Genomic DNA, 21,345 nt, shown 5'->3' with positions numbered 1-21,345 from the left:
AAAAGCACACAGTTGACTAAGGCAGAAGTGCTCAATGTTTAAAAGACCATGGGAAAACCTACCAGACTGGGCTTCAGACTATTTCAAACTTAGGACAAACCCAAGATCAGCCTGTCATTATTCCCTAAACAATAGAGTATAACAACAATTTATATAGCATTACATTTTATTAGGTATTAAAATTAATCTTGTGATGATTGAAAGCACAGGTTACACACTAACAGCCATGCTGGCTGTGTTCTGACAGCCTCGCTGACTGCACAGTTATATTTCATAGTGCAGCCGGCTGCGCTCTGACATTACTGTTGGCCATGTTCTGACAGACTGACACAGGCACTAATAGTACCCAGTAATTCAAGTAGACCATTCACATCACCACAGACTGATTAACGAGTTAACTTGGTCAGGCTCTGACACTTGACTCCACCAAGAGTCAGAGCCTGGTTGATTTGAACTCGCCCTGCTCGGTTGGAAATTTTCTCACCACATGATTACTGGGTACGGACCTGCTAAATTACCTAATTCAACCCACATGTACTTGGCTGTGTGAAATGGTCTAAAAACTCACTTTAAAATGAGACAGAGCAGGAGGCTTTTAGCAGAAGAAATATGCAATCTTTACCCAATCTTGTTCAGCAGGCAACTCAAGTCGTCGGTTTGCCTTAAACCTACTGGTTTTCCAGAACAAGATGTCCATGAGTGAATGCTGCCACCTGGCACATGACAGGCTGCAGGAGCATTTACCAAGAAATGCAATGAAGCTTGGTGCAGCCAACAGTAAGAATTGCAATCTATGGTCTTGCAGCTGCTAGTCACTGAGGGGCTGGGTTCTCTGACACAGCCCCACAAACATTCAATGTACAAAGATAAAAATAGATAACCTACATTTCAGGCTTGATCCCTTTGATCAAAGTATGAGAAAATGTCGGCAGGTATCTGAAGATAAAAATGGGGGGGGTGGGGGAAGGGGTGACAAAGGCAGGGAATGATAGGGGGAGAAGGGAGGGATGGGACAGCAACGATCAGGGGGAGGAGTGATGTCTAAGTGGGTGGAGGGGAAAGGGAGGGAAAAACTAGAAAGGTGAAAGAAAAATTACTTCTGTTTTCTGCTAACTTACTTGCCTTTTCTTTCTCCTCTCCCTTTCCTGTTTTCTCCTCCTTCCCCCCTCCTAGCCATCTCTCTTACCCCGATCGCTGCGGTCTCCTCCTTCCCTTCTCCACCTATCATCTCCTGCCTTTGCCACCCCCCCCTTAACTCCCCCCCCCCATCTTTTTTGTTTGGACACCTGCCAACATTCACTCATTCCTTTATGAAGGGCTCAAGCCCAAAATGTTTGTTATGTATTTTTACCGTTGCTGCACAAAAGACACTGTTTGACCAGCTGAGTTTCTCCAGCTTTTGGAATTTTTACTTCAACCACAATGTCTACTTATTTTCGTGATTTACCCAAGAACGTATGGAATGTTTTGTTTTTCTTGTGAATAAAATTTATTTTTAAAATAAAAAATGTAATTGACTTGTATAATCTTGAAAAAGACAAATGTCACCTGCAAAATATGAAAGATTATTTTCAATAAAGTAAGTGGATTTGAACCAACAATTAAAATCTGCACATCATTATAAATGACACGATTCTTTAGTGATTTAACTCAAGAACGTACTTTCTTCTCTGATGTACTGTGATTCATTTCTGATGAAAGAAATGTTTCATCTTGCACACAATGCTTTATGTTTTGTTCTTGCAGATAATGATGATTAAGGAGGTTATACCAGTGCGTTGACCTTTCCCCAGATCTATTCACATTCGCCAAACTAATCTGAGCTCCACCCTGTTAAAAATTTAAATAAATAATCATTAAACACTTTTGAATATAATAGAGATGTAAACAAAAATCACATAACAATGAAGAAATTATAAAGCTTAAACCAACATATACATTTCTATTCATAGTGGTGTGCTAATAAATTCTTATCTTTACAGACAATAGTTGAAATCTCATTTAATGATTTTCACTTTTGCAGACTAATAAACGGACAGTCAATGAGAAATAGCCAATTTAGTTCACATTTAGATAAGGATTCCATTCCTGAGAGTGGTCCATCATCAGATTTCTTCCCAAGTCAGAAATGTCTGTTTTCTACAGCTATAATTTGTATCACTCTACATACATACTATACATTTACTCTATACCTTCATTTCACCAAATATTCACCCTGACCCAACCAAAACTTAAACAATTGGACGATGCACAACATCCAGTCACCACCAAGCACCACAAAATATTTTATTATTATTACGGTCTTGAAAAATGCTTTAAAAATTTGTGGGAGAATTTGCGCAAAGTCAAATATCTGAAAATTGGGAGATCTGTAACGCGAGGAGCCCCTGTAATTTCAATTTTAATTACTGCCTCAACTTTCACCAGATGAATTGCATTTGCTTGCAAGCCCATATACCCTGCCCAACTGAATTACAGTTCTTTTGTATTGGTACTCAAAGTGGCACTTCTTCTTGTCCTCCAGCAGCATAAGGAAGGAATTATTAGGATGCACTAATTATTAAAGCCTGGATGCGGAAAATTAAACTAGTGGAAAATTTATTCCTTGCATATACGAGACGATCCTTGAATAGCAAGTTGGAATCTGTTTAATATCACAAATCCAAGAACAGTTATGCTGGAACAACTTTTATCTAATTTTAAAACATTGTATATTTTGTACATAAATGGACTACACTTCTTGGCTGGACTTCTTCAATAGCTCTTTCAAAGCTCATCATCTCCACAGGCACTAATAAGAACTTCAGGCACACGGAAACACCACTTTACAAAGATTCCCCTCCAAATTGTACATTACACTTCCTTCATTGTTGCTGGTGCAAACCCTGGAACTTTCCATTCAACAAGATGGTGATTCACCTCTATCTTCCTAAGGTGATGGATAATTAAAACCTTCGCAGATCGCAAAAGAAAATAATTAAAAATTAAAGGAAACTGAAAAAAATGTATAAAATCAACTTCACAATTTTCAAATTACAAAGTAGAAAATGTATTTGAAATTTTAATAACTAATACATTTACTGACCAAACATTCTTCTCGATGAGCTTTATCCACAAAACAAACATCAACTCGTAAAGTCTTCTGACACAATGCAGAAAAAGAAATGGTGACCCAAAATATTTCATTGTACACCACACTGTCAGTAACTACTAGTGCCTTGGTGCGGAAGAGACAACTAGCATTTTCACAGCATGGAAGCACAGCCACTCGGATATATCTGTGCACACAAGAAAAAATACGGTCAGGATCCACTAGAATAAGAGAGTTTAAAGAAAGAATTTTGGAACATAACATTATTTGACTTCATGCTGGTGGAATATGTACTGTATTCTCATTCATATAACACAAACAAAATCATAAATTGAGTAAAAATATTTTCATATAGCGTGCACATGCATATACCACATGGTGTATGTAGTATTTTACAAGGTGACTTGTAAGAGCAACTTGATTTACTTGGGACATGAGACAAAACACATTTCATAGTCCCACTATCTGCCACAGTTAATCTCCCGCGATTTACACCCATTCAACTTCCCCCAGAGGTGTCAATCGGCCATTATATAGATGATATCCTTCTGCAACACATTAACAAGCTTTGGAGAGGAATCAATTGATAGATCAGAGTTAAGCAAGATTTTAATTCTGTCATAATTTAAAAAACCTTTCTTTAAAAGGAATTTTATTTTGTTAATCCCTATCCTCAGGGGACATGTCTGGGCAATTAACATTGATAAGGTATCATGTCCTAGCCATAATATCCTATGGCACTCAGGCCAAACAGATATTCCCAAGATCAAATTTTTGAAATTTCCCAATTCCCACGCTCTCTATAAATTGTGCACCTTTTTTCATTGCTGCAATTACATTCCCACACTTGCTATAAATCGCTGGTGCGAATTTCCCACACCCGCTATAAATTGCACGTGTTCTTTCATTGCCACGATTACTTTTCCCACGCTTGCTATAAATTGTGTGCATTCTTTCATTGCTGCTAATGGCTTTCCCCGTGCTTTCATTGTTTTTTTTTAAAACTTTAACACGTTGTACGGATTTTTTTTTATCTTCTTTAAGATGTTATATGGTCATTTTAAATTAAAACAAATAAATTAAAGCTGTTAAAAAACAATTTTATTTGAACCAGTGGCTGGTCAATCAACTTATTTTCAACACATGATAGAATTCTAGTATACCGCGCAAACCCATATAATGTGCAGTGGTTTGTAAAAAAAAAATGCATATAACACATATCACTGTTAGATAACTAGCCAAATAACTTCCATTCTGTTATGGGATGAAAGATACCTGACTAGCTGTAAAACAAAATAGGCTTACATACTCAGCTTCCAAAATGAATCTGAACACAAGATATTAAAAAAGGAAATAAAAAAGATACAGGATGAACCTTTGACTGAAATGGGACTAAAATACATTTTTTCTTCATCTACTTACCTCTCCATTCATTAAAAACCATGTAAAGTTTCCACTCTAGCTCTGGCTTAGTATTTAAAATGCTTTTGGGTCAGAATATTCTGGACAAAAACCACTATTTGATCAAATTAGCTGCAGTCTTCTTTGACAACTTGCATTTTCCTAATATGTGACGGCATTGGACAATCAAACAGCCAAAAAGAAGAAATTCTAAGAACATCACAATCCTCAATGATGGCCACAATTTAAGCAATAAAAACAAGTGAAGCATTTGCAAACATGTTCAGCTCAAAGTCTGAAAAGTTGATCCAACACATCTATCATGATTGATGATAAATCGACTTCTGAAATAAAAAAAAAATTTGTTTGTCAAGCTCCATGGAGTGGAATGAAAACAAAGCTTTGATATGTTCTGCTTGTGTAGAAGAAGATATCATCCTAGCCTCATTGCAGTACTGCAGGAAGTCCTTATAGCAGAATTGGTAGCACAATCAAATTTAGCTGCTTTGTCAACAACATAAAGGCAGAAGTGGGGGTAATTATTGATGGTTGGTTGCACAATATTCCGTTCTATTTTCCACTGTCTGTATTCAACAAAACCCAACAACATTCAGGAATGGGCTGTTAAATGGTAAGTAACTGGTGTGCCAGGCATTGACTAAATTCACCAAGACTCTAACCACCGATCAAAGGCATTACCACCATCCACTTCCCTTCACTGAGTAACAAGGATGGTGTAATTTGTTTTGTCAGGTACATTTGTTAGTTCAAAAGACAGATTGTACATAGGCTGTTAAACTTGGGAAGAAATCTGTACCAGTATTATTCAGCCAAAAATGACTTCTAAGATTTAGGAGAGCTTAGTCCTCAGGGCCCATACTAATTGCTACATAACTAAAAGACAGATGGATCAACTAGAGTTTCCTATGTGCAAAATTCCAAGTTCAAAGAAAAATTCTAATGAAGAACACTCGATATGCCGACTCAAGTCAGGAGATACATGATAGCTAATAAGAAGAAAAAGTTAAACACCAGCTGTTTACTCCAATAATGTCTAGCAAAATTATGTTTGTCACTGATGAATAATTTATCGGCTTTATTTAATGCATTTGTTTTACATCCATCTTGATAATTGAATAAGCTGATTAAAGCTTCCCTGAATGAAATAAGCTTGCACTGTTAATAATTTTAAAATCTAACCCTTAACCCATGATTAGCGTAGCGTTTAGCGCAACACTGTTACAGTGTCAGCGATCGGGACCAATGTTCAAATTCCGCACTGTCTGTAAGAAATTTGTATGTTTTCCCCGTGTTTGCGTGGGTTTCCCCGGGGACTCTGGTTTCCTCTCACCATTCGAAACATACTAGTGGTAGTAGATTAATGGCCTGTCACTGAGCTGTATGTGCAAATTTAAAAAATGTTTTTAAAAATTAAAAAAAAAAATTAAATAAGGAACCCAGGTTTGAATCCAGCGCTGTCTTAAAGGATTTGTATGTTCTCCCCATGTCCAATGGGTTTCCTTCAGATGCTCCGGTTTCCTCCCACCCTCGAAAACCATACGGCATTTGAAGGTTAATTAGAGAATTTGGGTGGCATGGGTTTGTGGCCAGAAGGGCCTTTTGCCATGCTGTATCTCAAAAATCAAATTAAAATAAAAAATTCTTCTGATTCAGGATTGAAGGACTTAAATATTCTGATTCAATACCTTTTGTTTGCTTTTAGCACTTTTGCAACCATCAAAACAGAAAATATATAATTTCTGATGAAAATGGGAAAGCAATTTAATTTTTTTTTGACATACAGCGAGGTAACAGGCTATTTTGGCCCATTACCCCATACTGCCCATTTGACCTACACCCCAGTATGTTTTTGAACAGTGGAAGAAAATCAGAGCACCTGGAAGAAACCTATGCAGACTCTGGGAAAAGATACAAACTCCTTACAGAAAGCACCAGATTTTAAAGAAAAAATTGAAATTATTTTGGTAGTTTCTACAAAACAATTTATCAAGGGTATTAGAACAAAGCACCACACAAAAGCTCCATGCATCTCAAAGTATTTTTGAAGTGTTATTTATATTAACACTACTAATGTTGGACCATAGAATAATTACAGCCCAGAAAAAGGCCATCTTGGCCCCTCTAGTCTGTGCTGAACCATTTGTTTTCCCTAGTCCCACTGACCTGCACTCAGCCCATAGCCTGACATACCTCTCCCATCGATAGATCTGTCCAAATTTTTCTTAAATGTTAAAATTGAGCCCACATTTATGACTTCATCTGGAAGCTTGTTCCACACTCCCACTACTCTTTGTGTGAAGTTCCCGCTAAACTTTTCTCCTTTCACCCTTAACCCATGCCCTCTGGTTTGTATCTCACCTCCCCCTCAGTGGAAAAAGGCTTTATACATTTACTCTGTCTATTCCCCTCACAATTTTAAATACCTCTATCAAATCTCCCCTCATTCTTCTACAGTCCAGGGCAAAAAAGTCCTAATCCGTTTAACCTTTCCCTGTAACTCAATTCCTGAAGTCCGAGCAACATCCAAATAAGAATTTCCAAAACCATTTTGTGCACAGCAAAGACTCTTAAAAAAAAAATGACATGCAAAGGACTAAATGATGCATTTATTTGATGACTGAGGGATAAATATTAGCCAGCGCACCAGAGATAATTTTACTACTCCTCTTTGGAATTATACTGTAGATTTCTTTTACAACTACACAAGCAGAATATATTAAAGCTTTGTTTTCATTCCACTCCATGGAGCTTGACAAACAAATTTTTTAAAAAATTGTTATTCACTTTGCTCCCACAAATCAATAAAATAGCATAAAATGTGTTATTTAGTAATCTGTTATATGTACTGGTACATGAGCAATAAAAAAAAATGCATCTTTTCATATGTATTATTTTTTGATAAGGTTCTCTCAAATGTTCCTTTCAGCTCTCTTCAGTCAGTTTAAGCTGCTTAATTTCCCATAAAGCAATAATACTAAGCAGAATACACACAGTTTTTTTTTTCCTCTACTTACATTGTCTGGTTCTGTGGTATTAAGAGTGCTGCTGGATTGTTCAACTGAATAATAAATATTGCAAATCTTTTGGTTTTATCATCGTACCTGCATTAAGTAAGTTATTGTTCATTAAGCAATTGAAGATAAATTATACACTAAAAACTAAATAAATTAAACACTTAAAAATTAAAGTGAAGAATTAACATTTCATTCTAATGAGCTAAGAAACAATTCAGCTTGATTAGTTGAATGAATGTATCCAAGGATTTCTCCAAATCAAACTTTTCAAACCTTACAGTGAGGGCATTTATTTTGCCCCCATCATCCCCAATTATACAATTTTTAAAATTTTATTTTCAAAATTTTCTTTTGATTCAATTCAGCCTCTGCAAATTGAGGAGTTGTACCCAGCTTTTAAAACATGGCCATATTACATGGCAAGCTTTTTAATGCTTTAACAAAGTTAAGGAGAACTTAGATCTTACTTCATTCCTATCTGGAGTCTGGAAGCACTCAGTGCTTCTACTTCGTCGTCAAAAAGTGCATCCTCTATTTCACATGATCTAGAATAAGAATAAAACAAGAATACACAGATCAACCTGTGTAGTTTGTAAAACTTTGTAGTTTATTTTTTCAATAATTACATTCTAATCGATTTTGTTGGACAGAATTTCATTACACGAATTAAGAATTTGAAATGAACGTTGAAACAGCTCTTACAAGAAAAGTTACATTAGAAATAAGAAATAACATTTTATCACACAAGATTAAACATCATTTCAATACTTATCCGACGTGGGAGGTCTCGAAACAAAAATCAATGTTTTTTTCAAGAACACAAGGAAAAATGGGATGAAATAAAACGTAATTTTATAAGCTTAGCCAGAAATAGCTTAGCTTAGAGAACATGTTGGGTACCTTTTTGTTGCTTCATAAACACCACTGTCACCTGCGACTGATTCATCTGACATGGCTGCTGAAGCGTGAGCAATTTTGGGGGGCGGTATTGCTCCAGGTAACTCTGTTTGAGTGCTGGCATCTAGAGAGTAATTGGAGATAAAATAAATAAGCATTAGTTTACTTTTCTAAACAGAACCACAATTACTTAATTTACAGCAAGAAATGCAGCAGAGAAAGACAATAACAAATCCTGGAACAAAGTGACAAACTGCCAGAATTAACTGCTTTAAGTAACAACATTTCCACCTGCATCAAATATTTGCTTTACTGAACAACTATTAATTCCAAGACAATCAGGATAACAGTTTGCCTTTTTTATTATTTGTTGAGATTTGAACTAAAATTGTTTACTTACCATATATTTTGGCATACAAGTTGACCAGCAAATAGGTCAACCCCTTTTTTAGCCTCATTTTAATGGTTTTAGGTTATATTCGGCGTACGAGTTGACCCCCATTTTTCAGGCTCCCAGGAACAACCTTGCTTTTCAATGCACCAAGTGCACAATCCTTTGGTGACTTAGCAACTCACTTCATGGGCGAAGTAAATATGTCCATCTCACTCTACAATGAACTTGTAACTTATGGCCATCCATCCATATGGCCAAATCTGGGAAGTTACAGATGTAGCCAAGGAGGATATTAACCTTTAAAAAAACCTACTCTGACTCAGAAGGAGGTAAACTGACATTGTTAAGCTATTACGGTGCCAGTGTCATAAAGTATGTTTGCAGTAAGGCATGGATGGCAAAAAGGAAATAGGGAAGTTCTCTTGATAAAGAGTATGATCATGTTATATCCAGCACTCTGATTTACCATTAAGACCTGTACAACTTTGCTCTTTTAGACAGTTCTTCAGATGGGGGGCGTGGCAAGATGGCGTAGAAGAAAGACGTGTGTTTCACCTTTCCCCAGCTGGATTATTAAATGCCCGATTTAAAAAATTATAAAAGTGGTTAAAAATAATATTTACAGCTTTTTGAACAACAGTGATTCATTATGGCTACTAATGTGAAGGAATCTAAAACTCAACTTCAGAAGAAACTACCATATTAAAATGTAGAAGAATTGAGGCCTACCTGTACAGCTGAATTCACGGAGTCGTTGTTGGGAGCCTCCAAGCCTCAGAGGACTCCTGCCTGTTCAAGCTTGACCTCGGCATCAATCCTGCAGTCGCAAGATGGCGCCGGCATTCTGATGAGTTTGGTCGTTGCCAACCCGCGTGCACGTGAAGCCGTGCCCGTGGGCGGCCCGACTGACAAAGGGGCCAGTGAGCCTGTGACATTGCTGGGTGGCCTGGAGATGCACAGTGTAGCATCGGAGGACATTCCTGCGCGTCCAGCGGTTCTGCCGGGCATGCGCGGGGCATCCTGGCTCCAAGAACCTTTGGAGAAAGTGTGGGCTGTCCAAACCCACAGCCGCCCAGTCAAAGGACCTATGGTGAATGAAGAAGAGGAACTTACCTTATTGGAATTTGCCCAGGAGGAGCAAGCAGCCTGCAGTTAAAGAAGGTAGACCTCAAAAAGTGGCTATGGAATCTGGATTGGACTCAGTGTTCACTGCTTTGGAAGGGATTGCTTGCCAAATGGACAATATGTCAAAACAAATGTCAACTCAAATGACCCAAAGATTTATGGAGGTGTAAACAAAAATGAATACTTTGTGTGATGAAATGTCAACTTCGAAACAAGAAATTACTGTAGTTAAGAGTGATATTAATAGATGTATAAAATCTGTAATTACAAGATAATCTTTAAAAAATTGAAACAACCTTTTCTGAATGTCAAAATCAGGTGGAACGTAATAGAGAAAAAATGGAAAAAGTGGAAGGTTCTTTTGTAGATTGGGGGATTCAAAAAAGGGATCTATTGAAGAACAATAATTCGTTGGAAAATCAAAGCTGAAGAAATAATGTGAAAATAGTTGGTCTTCCAGAGGACTCTGAAGGTTCCGATTCAATAAAAATTTTTAAACATTGGATCCCAGAGGTACTAGATAAAGAGCTTTTTCCTAAAGGTTGGTAACTGGATCGGGCCCATAGAGCATTGAGGAAAAAAACACTTCCAGGACAAATATCGAGGGCGGTCTTGATTCGTTGTTTGAAATATCAAGATAGAGAAATGATTTTACGAATGGTGGTACAGAAAGCGCAGCAGAGTCAATCCCCTTAGATGGTTCAAAATAACAGAGTGGTTTTTTATGCCTATTTGAGTCAAGAGGTTACTAAAATATGACGGGAATTTAATTCGGCTAAAGATGTCTTATGGTGAAAGGGCTACAAGTTTGCTTTTCGTTATCCTGCAATTTTGAAGGTTTTTTACGGAAACTTTCAATCTCAATTTTTTGAGAACGATCATGATGCCTTGGTTTTTGCTAATTCATTGCCAGAATTGTGAAGAAATGGACGGTCTTCATCATCGTCTCCTAAGAGGAGGGTAAATGGAAATGGAAATGGGAATGGGTATGGAAAGAGAGAAGAGTTGAAACAAAGTCTTCTTGACATTGAAGATCTGGAATAATCATTGGGCTTGGAATCATTGGGTTGAATATATTTACTATATTTGATTATTCTTAATTACATAATGAATATGCATCTGGCTGGGGGGGGGGGAGTGGATGACACTGGAAGCTTTGACTGTCATCTACCACTAGTGGGCTTACCACAGACAGATTTTTAGGTGTTACTACTTTTGGGTTGATTTTTAATTATTTTTTTTGGGTTTTATTTTGTTTATTGAGGGGTGGGATTTTTTTCCTGCTTTTTTTTGTTTTTGAAGAATTATAAAGGGGAGTGTTATTTTATAGAGTGTAAATATGTTAGTACTCTACAGGGTAGAGTATTGCAAGCTGAATATAAAAGTAGAGTTTTACCAGACCATTCATTATTACTTTTTTCCTGTGAAAGTTCAGAAGTGGTACGTTCATCGTATAGATGGAGGTTTAATGCAATGTTACTGAAAAAAATAGTTTGTTAATTTTGTTAAAGAGCATATCTCTTTATTTTTGACTGAGAATATTAATTCTGTGGATAGTCATTTTGTAGTATGGGAAGCGTTAAAAGTTTATTTGAGGGGACAGGTTATTAGTTATTCTACGAAAGTTAAGAAACACTATATGGCAGAAAGTTTAATGTTGGAAAATCAGATTGATGAGTCAGAGAAAGATTTTCAGAAGGATGTGACCGAAGACAAAAAAGCTGCCTTTGCGAAATTGAAATTACACGATAATTCTTTACAAACCTATCAGTTTGAGAATTTAATTAATCCATATAAACAATGTTATTATGAGTTGGGAGAGAGAGCTCACAAGGTACTTGCTTGGCAATTGAAAGCTGAACAGGGATCTCGGGCTATTAATGCTGTTAAAAAGAATTCAATAATTACCTATAAGCCTCAGGAAATTAATGATCAGTTTTATTCATTCTATCAAAAATTATATACTTCTGAGGGGAAGCAGGATAATGGTTCTATTGAATCTTATTTATCTAAATTAATGTTACTGGTATTAGATGAGAAAGGTATTCAGGAATTGGAATCTCCATTTACAGATTTTGAAATCAAGGAAGCTATACAGGAAATGCCAAATGGAAAGTCCCCAGGGGACGATGGATTTCCTGTGGAATTTTATAAATTTTTTAATGATTTATCTAATGCATTTGGAAATGTGTTAAAACAAGTTACTGAAGAACAGGTTGCTAGAATCTTGTTATTTCAAAAAAAGATAGAGATGCATTAAAAGTGTCTTCATATAGACCTATTTCTTTATTAAATGTAGATTATAAAATTATAGCCAAATTATTCGCTAATAGACTTGCTACGTACTTACCTAAGTTGATACATACTGATTAAAAAGGTTTTATTAAGAATAGAAATGCATCAGATAATATTCTTTGATTAATTACTTTGGTCAATGCATATCAATGCAGAAAAGGCTTTTGATAGGGTTGAGTGGGATTTTTTTATTTAAGGTGTGAGAAAAGTTTAAATTCGGCCCTTTTTTATTGGTTGGGTTAAAGCTTTAAATATGAACCCGAATGCTAGAGTGGTGACAAATTGTCAGATTTCTTTACCATTTAGTTGACTCGCTCAACTCGGCAGGGCTGTCCATTGTCACCAGCCTTATTTGCATTGGCTATTGAACCATTAGCTCAGACTATTAGACAAAAGTATGAAATTAGAGGGATGAAAGTTATGAATGAAGAATATAAGATTAATTTATTTGCAGATTGATATATTTGACAGAACCAGAACGGTCATTGAAGCAGTTACAAGAGTGTTTGTTGAAATTTGGAGAATTACAGGATATAAAGTTAATTGAGATAAAAGTGAAATTTTACCAGTTGGAATAGGAGATTATTCTGAATTTAAAACTATTACAAAATTAAGGTGGACAAATAAAATTAAATATTTAGGTGTGTTTGTAGACACTAATTATCAGTCATTGTATCAATTAAATTATGTGCCTATATTAAAATGGATTAAAGCAAATTTGATTAAGTGGAAAGATCTTCCATTAACTTTGATTGGTCAGGTCAATTGTATTAAAATGAATATTTCTCCCCAAATTTGATATTTATTTCAGTCAATACCTTGTTTACTTTCAAAGGATTTTTTTTTCAGGATTTAAATAAGGCAGCGCGGGAGTTTTTATGGAAAGGTAAATTATCTCGAGTGGCATTGTATAAACTTACATGGAAATATGCGTTAGGTGGACTTCAGTTACCACATTTTCAAAATTATTATGAAGCGGCCCAGTCGAAGTTTATTAGCAGGTTGATGGATCTAGATCAACCTCCTAGCTGGGCTAAGATGGAAATGGTGTGTATTTCGGAGGTCGAGGTACTTGAATTTATATTTCGTTGGAACTTGAATTTGTTACAGGAATATAATATGCCGGTATTGAAACATTTGTTAAAGATCTGGATTTAAACAAATAGGGTTTTGGGATCAAAAGATAAATTATCAATTTTAACTCCATTGTATAATAATCAGCTTATTTCTTTTTCAATGTTTAATAATTATTCAAAGAGTTGGGATTCTAAGGGTATAAAGACAATACAGGATTGTTTTGAAGAGGGACAATTTCTTTCTTTTAATCAATTGAGAGAGAGAGATTTGATATATCTGTAAATTCTTTGTTTGTGTATTACCAACTTTAAGCCTTGGTAAAGGATAATTATGGTAGAGAGATGAATTTACCTACTTTGTCGAGATTTGAGTCTTTGATTTCTTCTGTACCAAGGAAGGGTTATATTTTGGTTATGTATAATTTGTTACAAGATAATATGAATAAGCCGGATTGGGAAAAATCTAAATTTAAATGGGAGAGTGATTTAGTGTTTATTTTTCCTGAAGATTATTGGGCGGATGTGTGTCAGGATAATGTAATCAAATTGACTAATGTAAGATATGGAATGGTTAATTATAATTTTTTACATCACATATATTTGACTCTGGAGAACCTGAAAAAATATGGGTTTAGTAATTCAGACTCATGTTTTAGATGTGGTTCGTGTATTGGAACTTTTCTACATGCTGTTTGGACTTTTGTTAAAGTTCAACCATTCTGGCAAGGAATTAAAGTAGTTTTGGAAAAATTGTACAACTTTACATTACCATTAGACCCAACGATTTTCTTGTTGGGTAATTTGATTTTGTTAATGGATTGGGTTTGGATAAAATTCAAATTGCTTATCAGTAGCGCGTAAATGTGTTGCGAGTACTTGGAAAGACAATACAGAGATTAATATACTACATTGGCACAATGAATTGAGAATTTGTATTGTTATGGAAAAAATTACCTATAATTTACATGATAGGTATTCCTTTTTTATTAGCTAATGGTCTCCGTATTTGGAATATATACATTTAGATATACTTTGAATTGTTCTTAATATTTATAATTTTTTTAATATAATCTATATTTTTGGCTCCCCTTAAGGGAGCTGGCTGAAGGGGTGGGAGGGTGGGATTGGGTTTTTTAATTTTTTAATTTTATTTTTATTTTTCTGTTTTTTTTAAAATATATATATGTATCTTTGTAAAATCAGTTTTTGATTGTTATCAGACTGTATGTTATGTTTTTTTCTATCTTTAAATAAAGTTTGGCAAAAAAAGACTACCTGGTGATCAAAGAGTTTCAAATGCCCTGTATCGCTCCACAATTAGTGACCATGGAGAGAAACCTGGCTTAATAATAGGCATTAGTAGATCTAGGAGCTATTTAGTCCTAAAAGCAAGTTTCTCTTGGTTTTGAAGTTCCATCATGACTTAAGGAAAAAGAAGCAGCCTTGCAGGAACTTGACGGTAGTTCCAGCAGAAAACTGGTGACTTGCAATCTGGGAAAAAAAGTTATTGGGAAATCCAGAAATTTGCTAATGACTATAAACATGTAGATTATTTTAGACCTTTCATGGCCATCTTTGGCTCAAATAACCAACAGTTCATCTCCGACAGCAAAGATTGAAGATGAATATCAAGGGCAAAGATACAGTCAGCTCCTGGTGAAAGTAATACTTGGAAGAACTCCACGACCATAATTCTGTCCACTCAAGGCTTTTTTCAACCCTCCCCCGCAAGAGTAAACTATCCAGTCCAACTTCACGGCCACCCCCAACCAACAACAATTAGTTGAAAAGGCCTAAAAGTCCTAATATCAACTGAGAAACAACAAGAGCTTGGGAGAAGATGATATGCCAACTCTAAAACTTGGCAGAAAGATCACAAAGTCACAAACTCAGCTCCCATGTCTGGAAAGAGAAGGATGTGCAAGGGGACCTCGGAGACAAGGTTAAGCGTGATCATCTACAAGAAAAGGCACATTTGATTACAATAATTATCAAAAGGTTTTTCTGCTACCTGACACAAAGAAAGTCATCACCAGTCTCTTCCTCAACTGCTTCTTCCCAGTAGTCAAAGAAGCTGCTCCTTGATCACAGTGATAAATCAATAGTCTATGGGAGAGTTTAGCAATAACTACTGAAGATAGCACCCAGAATATATTTTCTGCAAGATAATTTAATGTCCTTGAGCAAAGTAGCTCTATTCTGTTATCAGTTGGCTGAATCCTGAGGGACAGTTTAATTTAATTTGTCACAAAGTACCCGGTTCACCGAGAATACTGCTTCTGAGAACATAACAACAGGTTATCTCTAATATTCATACAGCCATGTAAAGGGCACTATTACAAAGTAGAGGATTACAATAAAAAGAAAGATCAATTATCACCACAGGTAGCATGAGAGCCCTGTTATTCCATTCAATCTGCAGGGAAGAAACCAAGCCTATTGATGTGAGCTTTCAATCTCTTAATCCTCCCTGATGGAAAGAGGGAGCAAAAATTCTGTTGGGCATATTGGTTATTGGTTGCCTTTCTAAGGCAGCAGGAGATATAGAGGTTCTCCTTGGATAGGAGGTAAGTTTGCGTTATGGTCTGAGCTACATTCTATAACTTTTGATCTTGAGCAAAGAAGGTCCCATGCCACATTGTGATGCATCCATCAAGTGTGCTTTTCATGGTGCATCTGTCCGAATTGTTGACAGTTGGGGGGGGGGGGGGGGGGGGGGAGGGAGATCATGCAGAATTTCCTGAGTCTTCAAATGAAATAGGAGCATCGGTGCACTTTCTTGACCGTCACATCAATGCATTTGTCCCTGGATAGGTCATTGGACACATATATTCCAAAGTACTTGATGCTATCTACTCTTTTAATTTCAGCACCATTAATGTGGACATGGGTATGGACTCTGCACTCTCTCCTTCATCTCATTGACATTGAAAGAGAGGTAGTTATTATGGCATCATATCATTGGAGTTTCAATCTCTTTCTTATATTCTATCTTGCTATTACTTGGCACATGACCCACTTCCTGATATAGATAATGACAATCTGATTTCTTACAATAATAATCAGCTTGAATATTTCATCAGGTGTCGAGTCAGATCTATCATTCTAGCAAAGCATGGTATAGCTCTAGTTCAAGGCCATACATTAAATTTTTTTCCTCAGTTACAGATAGAAAGCGCATGGGACAGGACTTGATTATGTCCAACAAAAAAACACTGATTTCCTTAGCTTCTTTCCAAATGAATACATTGCCCCAGCAACTCCTGATAGCAATCTGCTGAAAGCAACAATACTTTAGGATGGGCTCCAATCAAGTGAATCAATATATGCAAATACAGTTTCTAAGATGAAAGCTCATTCCAAACGATGGAATGCCACAATTAGTCACAAATGACTTCTGACTAATTTAGTCATTGATTTGGGGTGGCATAGTTGATGTAGCGGTTAGCACAGCTCCAGTGATCAGGACCAGGATTCAAATCCCACACTGTCTGTAAGGAGTTTGTATGCTCTCCCCAGGTTTTCCCCGGGGGCTCTGGTTTCCTCCCACCATTCAAAACATACCAGGATGTAGGGTAATTGGATGTAAATTGGGTTGCCTGTTACCATGCTGTACATCTAAATTTTTAAAAATAATTCCCTGAATGCTTTACATTCCATTCAACAACATTCCAGTGGAACCTCAAAAACTAATAAACACATTTTTCCTTTATACTGACCACACCTTAAACAATGAAGAGCCGTTGGTTAGAAATCTACTTCAGCAAAATAAAAAAATTCAGGCTCATACATGATAGAACAGAGGTATTTTAAATAATTCTTCCCTTGGAATTATTCTGCTTCTTCTGACAGTATTTTTGTGAGTAAAGGACTCACTGGGTAACATATATAATAACGAAGTGCAATTGGAACACCTCATAGGGCTAGAGCAAACCCAGTTTTAAAATGATATGAAAACCTGGCATCAGTCTCATCTTGTGGCTGTGATTCAGCTGTGGCAAAAACCAGATTACAGAAGGACATAGAGAAACACTAGAACTTCAGATTCTGGAACCTAGAGTGAACAAAGAGAAACTGGAGGGCTTCAGTTGATCAGGTAGCATCCATGGGTCGAAATGGATAGTCAACGTGTCAGGCCGGGACCTTTTCTCGAGACTAAAGCAGGAGGGGGACATGCTGGAAATAAAGAAAGTACCCAAGTCCATGCTGGTCCAACAACAAATAGACAGCAAACCTTGGAACATTGGGGTGCAAATTTGAGGTGAGCTTCTGAATTAATGCTTAATCAACTATTCTCTGTGTACTAAAACAATAACTGTTTTCATTTCAAATATTAAATTTCTCTTTCTGATTTCCATCTGGATTGATAGTAGTTGATCTGGCAAACTACTGATTCTGTTTTACACTTTTTTGACTAGTGACATATAATAAAAAGAAATCTGCATCAAACAGATACTGTTGAAAGAAACATTAAAAATATGCACATTTGAAAGTGATATTTAAACCAAAGGATTCAATGGCGGAACACAATATATTTTACCTTCTATTCTGTCACAAGATTTGGTAGAAACGCCACACTGTTCACTCAGTGAGTTTGATGAATTTCTAAATGGTGTAGCTTCGAACTTGCTCTCACTTTCCAGGTTTAAACAAATTGAAAAGTCTGTATCTGGAGCTAGAGATTTTAAAGGAATCTGATTCTCATCCTCTGTGTGCAAGCTAAAGTTAGCAATGGTGTGGGGCAGCTCTGATTCTTCAAAGTCTGTACTGGCATGGTCCACAAGAGAATCTTTTGAAGATACCAAAAACTGAACCTCTCTGATCACAGGTGAACCAGGTGGCGATAAGGATGACAAAGATGACCTTGGGCTCAATGAAGTTAGGGATTTGGGAGTCTCAGACCAATATTTCCGCATGTGCAACTTGATTCGATTTTCATATGTATCTATGTGGGAGGAACAATTTTGAGTGTTTGCCACCTCATTTTCATGTATGGTGGTGATGGAGCTTCCAGGTCTATTGCTTGTGGTATCTTCTTGAAGCAAGATATCCAATTTATACTGATAATCCAAATCTACCGTTTGTTCTGAGAGGTCATAGTACAGGTCAGTCATGCTAAAAGAACTTGAAGATCCTTGACTGGATGCACCAAGAGATCCATGGCTCGACGTTAATGATCCTTTGCTGCTTCCAGATGATAGTGAAAGAGTGCTGGTTGAAAGACTTAGGGAGAAATAAAAAAAACAACTATTAGTAGTTGGAAGGTTCAGCGAGACATCAGAAAGATAGGATGCCAACTGGGGGATTGTATCACCGAGCATCTTCACTCTGTCTGCATCAACTACAGGGATCTCTCAGTGGCCAACCATTTCAATTCTGCACCTCAATCTCACGCTGACATTTCTTTCCATGGCCTCATACACTGCCAAACGCAAATTGGAGGAGCAACATCTAATATTCTGTCTGGGCACTCTCTAACCGGATGGCATTAACATCGACTTCTCCGGTTTCAGCAAGACCATTCCCTGGTCTCCCTCTTTATCCTATCCCTGTCTACTTTCCTCTAGTTCTCTTCCCCCTTCCCTCTCCATTCACAGAGCTATCCCCCCAACCCTCTCATCCTGTTTTGTCTTGTGCCCTCCCTCCCTTATCTTCCTCTTGCCTGAGGGGTTGTACTCCTCCTCCTGCCTCTCCCTCCTATTACTTTATACAGGCACCTACCTAGATTTTGTTCATACCTTGATGAAGCCCGAAAAGTTGGTTATGTATCTTTATATATAAATTATGCTGCTTGACCTGCCGAGTTTCTCCACCATTGTAGTTTTACTACAATTTTTAGTAGTTGATTAAAATGGTCCAGACAATATTACTGAATATTTTTTACTGAATTTTAAAAAAAGTACATAGGAAACAAAAGCACGTACAGGATTATGGGTTGACCTGTGACGAGAAATATAGCAACTCAGGAAGACTTTAAATAGAACTGATGAGTCAGAGTCTTTGAGAGATATTGTACAGAAAATAGCCTTTCATTCCATTAAGCAATGGCAACCATCAAGCACCCATTTTTACACTAATCCGACCCAAACCCATTTCATTTTCCACACATTCCCAACAACACCCCTCCCCCCCCACAGATTCGATTATTCAACACAAATGAGGCCAAAAACCAACCATCTTGTACATTTTTGAGGACACAAGAGAAAATTGGATCCCCTAAAGGAAACCTACAGGGAGAAAGCACAAATTACACAGGCCAGGAATGAACACTGGTCACTAGATTTGTGAGGCAGGAGCTCTACCAGCTGCATTTACTGTGCTGAGCCTAGACAAATTTGTACTCAAGTGTTTTGAGTGGTAGAGAACAAAGAGGGGTTTTGATCGGCCAATAATCCAGATAGAGGCGATGATGGTTCCAATTGAAAAAGTGATGAAGGTCTGTTAATTATAGTTGATCTAGCCAAAGAAGATGTTAATTAAAGGAAAAGGAATCAGTAGAGTGGGATAAAAGAATAATGTTGAAACTGGTTGATTACCATTGCTCTCTCCATTTTCTGCAACTTGAAACATTTGATTTCTAATAGTTCTGTTTTGATCAAAGTGTATTCATGTGAAATGCTACCTGATCAATATTCCTCGCATTTCAAATATTTATTTGAAATTTCCAACATTTAAGGTTTTATGATTTTCAACAGCTTGAATGTTCAGCAATTGAGTGCATTCTTCTGATAGACAAAGAAACGAGAAACAGACTAGAAAATAAAAAGTAAAATGGTGAAGGAAGTCAGCACCTATGTGTGTTGTAACTGATTGTATGTCTGCATATTTTGCACCCAAGGATCGGAGAATGCAGTTTCTTCAGGTTGACTCATATAAGCAGATGACAATAAACTTATTTGTCAGTCCAGCATTTTTGCACCTTTTGTGCCTCCACTTACTTCTTCTGCCTTTTTATTTGTCTTCTTCCACCTCTCACTCCAGTCTATCTTAACTCCACCCCCCCAACTCCTAGCTGTACTGCCTGCCATCCCTCTCGTCACTCTTCATCAATCCTCCTCTCTCCACTTTATACTGGCTATTATCCTCCTTCAAATATATGCAGGTTCTTGACCCAAAACAGTTGTTGCCTGGCCCCAATGAGTTTAATAGCAGTTTGGTTTTTTTTTTGTCCCAGATTCCCACACCTGCAAAAGAAATTCAGTTTTGAGGAAAGGGATCAACTACTATATTATCAAATGGAGAAGCATGGTTGCCTTCCATTTTTCATGCTCCCCTTCTTAATGAACAAGGTGGATCAAGGATCTGACCTGGATCCTCCATGCTGATGCAAAAACAAAGAAGGCATCTGAGGAAATTTGACATGTCACAAAAAACTCTTGAAAACTTCTAGACATATTGTGGAGAGAATACTGGCTGGATGCATCACTGCCTGGTATGGAGGCGCCAACTCGCAGGACAAGAATAAACTCCAGAGGGTTCTTAACATCACCTGCAACATCACAGGCACCAGACTTCACTCCATCAAGGACATCTACGTGAGGCGGTCTCTTAAAAAAAGCAGCCTCTATCCTCACAGACCCCCATCACCCAGGCCATACACTCTTCACTCTACTATCATTGGGAGCCTAAAGACAAGCACTCAATAGCACAAAAACAGCTTCTTCCCCGCTGCCATCAGATTCCTAAATAATCATTGAACCAAAGACACTGCCTTACTTTTCATGCACTATTATTTTTTTATTTAAATTTAATGTTTAAGATGTTTATAATATGAATGCTTGCACTATGATACTGCCACAAAACAGAACTTCTGTCTTGATTCTGATTACTAAACTATTTAGGCGAATATGTGACATACAGATCTTATTATATTTTAAAATAATCAGTCCTGGAAATTCTTCCAAAGTTAGAAATTAAGTCAATGATGGACTGGAAATAAATCCATGCGTAAAATTCGAAGTAACAAACACAGAAGGCAGTAGGGAGTGGGAGGGTAGTGATTGGAGGTCTGGGATTGGCCAGATGTGGAAA

General features: G+C 36.9%; 1 protein-coding gene across 3 annotated transcripts in view; it reads right to left on the bottom strand.

Moving 5' to 3' along the window:
- The window catches only part of LOC138743220 (protein KIBRA-like), a 92,573-nt gene that overhangs the window by 21,026 nt on the left and 50,202 nt on the right, over positions 1 to 21,345 (bottom strand). For all 3 annotated transcript variants that reach the window (XR_011344734.1, XM_069898178.1, XM_069898179.1), the window contains exons 11-16: positions 17,855 to 18,537; positions 8,428 to 8,548; positions 7,995 to 8,072; positions 7,528 to 7,614; positions 3,086 to 3,278; positions 1,663 to 1,830 (exon numbers count right to left, since the gene is read on the bottom strand). Coding sequence is in view for 2 of the 3 variants with exons in the window: in XM_069898178.1 (XP_069754279.1) it covers positions 1,663 to 1,830; positions 3,086 to 3,278; positions 7,528 to 7,614; positions 7,995 to 8,072; positions 8,428 to 8,548; positions 17,855 to 18,537 (1,330 nt within the window). In the remaining variant the exon portion in view is untranslated. The remainder of the gene's footprint in view (positions 1 to 1,662; positions 1,831 to 3,085; positions 3,279 to 7,527; positions 7,615 to 7,994; positions 8,073 to 8,427; positions 8,549 to 17,854; positions 18,538 to 21,345) is intronic.

Source organism: Narcine bancroftii, chromosome 9, assembly GCF_036971445.1.
Source record: "Narcine bancroftii isolate sNarBan1 chromosome 9, sNarBan1.hap1, whole genome shotgun sequence".
Classification (NCBI taxonomy): Eukaryota; Metazoa; Chordata; class Chondrichthyes; order Torpediniformes; family Narcinidae; genus Narcine; species Narcine bancroftii.
Note: the sequence above shows the minus strand (reverse complement) of the source record. Positions and strands in the feature narration are given on the sequence as shown.